Raw genomic sequence first — 4,167 nt, 5'->3', positions numbered from 1 at the left:
CCGGGGAACGAGAGCGCCCAGGGCAGCTCCAGGGCCGGGCCGGAGAGCGCCGGCACGGGCAGCGCCGAGGGCGACGCCGGGAACGACCCCAGCGAGGCCACCGGGGACGGGAAGGCGGCGCCGGGGAAGCCCCCGGAGCCCGGCGGCGGCGGCGGCACCTCGGTGGCCACGGCAGTACCACCGGCGGCCACCACCGCCTTGGGCTTGTCCCCGCCGTGGGTTCGCTGGTGCCGGTTGAGGTGGGAGCTGCGGCTGAAGCACTTGCCGCACTCGGGGCACTTGTAGGGCTTCTCGCCGGTGTGCACGCGCTGGTGGATGGTGAGCTCGGAGCGCTGGATGAAGCTCTTGCCGCACTCGGAGCACTGGTAGGGCTTCTCGCCCAGGTGGGTGCGCTGGTGGGTGATGAGGTTGGAGGAGACGCTGAAGCACTTGCCGCACTCGCCGCACCTGTAGGGCTTCTCGCCGGTGTGCATCCGCCGGTGGATGGTGAGGTCGGACTTCTGGATGAAGCCCTTGCCGCACTCCCCGCACTGGTAGGGCTTCTCGCCGGTGTGGATGCGCCGGTGCTTCACCAGCGCCGAGCGCTGCCCGAAGCCCTTCCCGCACTCCCCGCACTTGTAGGGTTTCTCCGGCGCCGCCTCCGTTGCCGGTGCCGCCGATGCCGCGCCGGGACCCGCCGCGTCCCCCCCGCAGTCCGGGCACCGCTGCCCCCGGCAGCCGCGGCTCTTCCCGCAGTCCGGGCACTTCTGAGGTTGCGCCGTCGTGCCGGCGCCGCCGCCGTGGGCGCGCTGGTGCTTGAGCAGCGCCGCGCCCTGGCCGAAGCAGCGCCCGCACTGGGCGCACTGGAAGAGGCGGCCGTGGCGGTGGGCGGCCAGGAAACCAGAGAGGTGCTCGGGGGGGCAGCAGCAGCGGCAGGAGGAGGACGCCGACGCCCTCTGCGCCGCGTGGATCTTCTGGTGCCGGTCGAGGTGGGAGCTGACGCTGAAGCTCTTGCCGCACTCGCCGCAGCTGTAGGGCCTCTCGCCGGTGTGCACGCGCTGGTGCCGCTCCAGGTCGGAGCGCTGGATGAACCCCTTGCCGCAGTCGCCGCAGGCGAAGGGCCGCTCGCCGGTGTGGATGCGGCGGTGCTGGGTGAGGTTGGAGCCGCGGCTGAAGCTCTTGCCGCAGTCGCCGCAGCGGTGGGGCCTCTCCCCGCTGTGCGTCTTGCGGTGCTTGGCCAGCGCCGAGCGCTGGGCGAAGCCCTTCCCGCACTCCCCGCAGCGGTGAGGAGGAGCCGCCGCCGCCGCCGCCGTCGCCGGAGCTTCGGGTGGTGGTGCCGGGCGGTGCCGCGGGCGGGTCTGGGAGGGCGGCCCGGGCCCCCCGGCGTGAGTCCGGCGGTGCCGGTCGAGGTGGGAGCTGACGCTGAAGCGCTTCCCGCAGTCCCCGCAGGGGTACGGCCGCTCCCCGGTGTGGACGCGCCGGTGCCGCTCCAGGTCGGAGCGCTGGATGAAGCCCTTGCCGCAGTCGCCGCAGCGGTGCGGCCGCTCCCCGGTGTGGATGCGCCGGTGCTGGGCCAGGTTGGAGCCTCGGCTGAAGCCCTTCCCGCAGTCCCCGCAGCGGTGAGGCTTCTCGGGCTGCCGGCGGCGCCGGTGGCACTCGGAGCAGCGCCGGGGCTTGGCCGGGCTCCCGCACTTGGCGCAGCCGCCCTGGGTGGCCTTCCGGCCTCCCGGGGCTTTGCCGGCGCCGGGGGGGTCGGCGGCGGGTTCCTCGTCCTGCTGTCGGGCGGCATCTTCCAGCGGCGGCTCCTCGTCGTCCCGCGGCGCCGGATCGTCCTCGGCGCCGCTGCCGGCGCCGGCTCCTGGGACGTGGGGGGAAACCGGGAGTTACTTCCCCGTGAAACCCCCCCAGAGTGAAGATGGAGCCCCCCCAGAGTTGTTTTGGGGGACCTTGAGGGTCATTGATGGCGTTGACCTTGGCCGAGGTCCAGTTGACCCTCAAGGCCCTTTTTCCACCCCAAACTCTTCCATGACCCCATGGATTGGGTTGACATTGACCTTGGCCAAGGTCCGTTTGACTCCTAAACCCACTTTTCCACCCCAAACTCTTCCACGACCCCATGGATTTGGTTGATGTTGACGTTGACCTTGGTCAAGGTCCAGTTGACCCCCAAAGTCCCTTTTCCACCCCAAACTCTTCCACGACACCGTGGTCTGGTTGAGCTTGACCTCGGCCAAGGTCCAGTTGACCTTTTCCCACCCAACCCATCCCCAAATCCCACCAGGAACCCACCGAGCCTCCCCCCTTTTCCCACGGGACGCTCCCAACCCCCTTCCCCCCTTGAAGGTCTCCCGGAGCCCCTCGGGGTGGGGGGGGGGTGGTTTCCCTGGGAAGCTCCTTCCCGAATTTTACCTCCGTCCTTGGGCGCCTTCTTCCGGTTCCGGCGCTTCCCGCCCTGTCCCTGTTCCCTGACGAGCTCCCGGAGCATCTTTTCCACCTGGGTCCTTCCGGCCGTTTGGAGGATGAGCCCCAGCTGCCTCCGGAGGTCGGGATTCACCCCCCCATCGCCCGAGACCCCCGGGGGGGCCACCTGGGTGGGCTCGGGCTGGCCCTGCTCCCCCTCGGCCTCCACGCCTGGAAAAGACCCCGAAACCTCAGGGATCGGCTCCGATTCGGGCGGGATTCCCCAAAATCCCTAATCTGGGGAGTTTCCCGAAAATCTCAAGGGATTTGGTCAAGTTGGGGGGGGGGATATTCCCAAAAATCCCAAGGGGTTTGGTCAAGACTGGGGAGGATTCCTGAAAATCTTAGGGAATTCAGCTGAATTCGGGGTGGTTTTTCCCCTCCCAAAAACCCCGAAGGAATTAAATTAAAAATTCCCCACCGGATTCCGAAAATCCCAAAAAAAAACTTACGGGATTCAAACCGGTTCCAGGGGGGGTTTATCGAGGTGTTCCCCCGAACCTCCAGAACTCCCCCAATTTTGGGGGGTTTAATTAATGGAAAAAAAACCCAATTAATGGGAAAAAAACCCCAATATTGGTGGGTTTGGGGGTTTTATTGGGTTTTGTTGGGGTTTTTGACCAAAATCGCCGGAATTGGCCCCGGTTTCCCCCCGGGACTCACCCGACACCAGCCCCCGTCTCCGGTGGGACTCGGCGAAGGCCGTGATCCGGGGCCAGCTGATGGCGATTTCCTCGGCTGCCGGAAAAGCGGGAGCTCAACATTCCCAGCCCCCAGACAATTCAGGACCAACCCTCCCCACTTTGGGCCAAATTTGGCCCGTTTTTTGGTGGCTGATTTTTGCCAAATTTTAGGCATTTTTTTGGGCCACATTTATCCCATTTAGAGCCAAATTTCCCCCCATTTTTTGCCAAATTTGGACCATTTTTTGGCCAAATCCTGCCTTATGTCTCCTCAAATTTTGGCTGTTTTTGATCAAACTGCGCCCCATTTTTGGCCAATTTTTGCCCCGTTTTTGCCCTATTTTTGACCAAATTTCGTCCCTTTTTTAGGCCAAACCTGTCACACTTTGGGCTGATTTCTGCCCCCATTTTGGGACAAATTCACCCCATTTCGACCAATTTTCGCCCCATTTTTGGACGAACTTCATCCCATTTTTTGGCCAAACTCACCCCTTTTTTTGGCCACGTTTTGCCCCGTTTTTGGACCCCAAAATGACCCTCCCCCCCCAAAATCAACACCCTCCCCTCCCAAATTTTGGGGTGCCCCCCCCCTTACCCAAGGAAATCACGTTCTCGTAGTTCTCCTGCATCGTGACCCCAAATTTTGGGGGGTCCCGGGGAGGAGGGGCGGGGTCACCCCACAACTGCCCCTGCGAAGAGACCCCCCCCAAAATCCCCGTTAGGCTCCCAAAAAAAAACCCCTTTGGTCCAGGGAGGGGTTGGGGGGTGGGGTCGCCCCTCCCTTTGCTCCCCAAATTTTTGGGGGGGGATTTTGGGGGGGGGGTTGGGGGAGATTTGGGAGGGATTGGGGGGGATTTGGGAGGGGGGTTGGGAAGAATTTGGGGGAATTTGGGGGGATTTGGGAAGAATTTGGGGGCGATTCGGGGGGGGTTTGGGAGGGGTTTTGGGGAGATTTGGGAGGGATTTGGGGGGATCTGGGAGGGGGTTGGGGAGAATTTGGGGGGGTTTGGGAAGAATTTGTGGGAGATTCGGGGAAAATTCGGGG

The 4,167-nt window shown here is 64.1% G+C and overlaps 1 protein-coding gene across 1 annotated transcript in view; it reads right to left on the bottom strand.

Annotated features, from left to right (window-relative positions):
• Positions 1 to 9: 9 nt before the first annotated feature.
• The window catches only part of LOC113977900 (zinc finger protein 850-like), a gene marked incomplete at both ends in the record, with an annotated part of 8,025 nt that continues 3,867 nt past the window's right edge, over positions 10 to 4,167 (bottom strand). Inside the window, 4 exons of the mRNA XM_027704432.1 lie at positions 10 to 1,837; positions 2,389 to 2,610; positions 3,103 to 3,177; positions 3,718 to 3,862. Of these exons, the coding sequence (XP_027560233.1) occupies positions 10 to 1,837; positions 2,389 to 2,610; positions 3,103 to 3,177; positions 3,718 to 3,862 (2,270 nt within the window). The remainder of the gene's footprint in view (positions 1,838 to 2,388; positions 2,611 to 3,102; positions 3,178 to 3,717; positions 3,863 to 4,167) is intronic.

This window comes from Neopelma chrysocephalum, unplaced genomic scaffold (genome assembly GCF_003984885.1).
Source record: "Neopelma chrysocephalum unplaced genomic scaffold, ASM398488v2 Primary Assembly neopelma1_275, whole genome shotgun sequence".
NCBI lineage: Eukaryota > Metazoa > Chordata > Aves > Passeriformes > Pipridae > Neopelma > Neopelma chrysocephalum.
The sequence above is the reverse complement of the archived record's forward strand: the minus strand, read 5'-3'. Positions and strand labels throughout refer to the sequence as shown.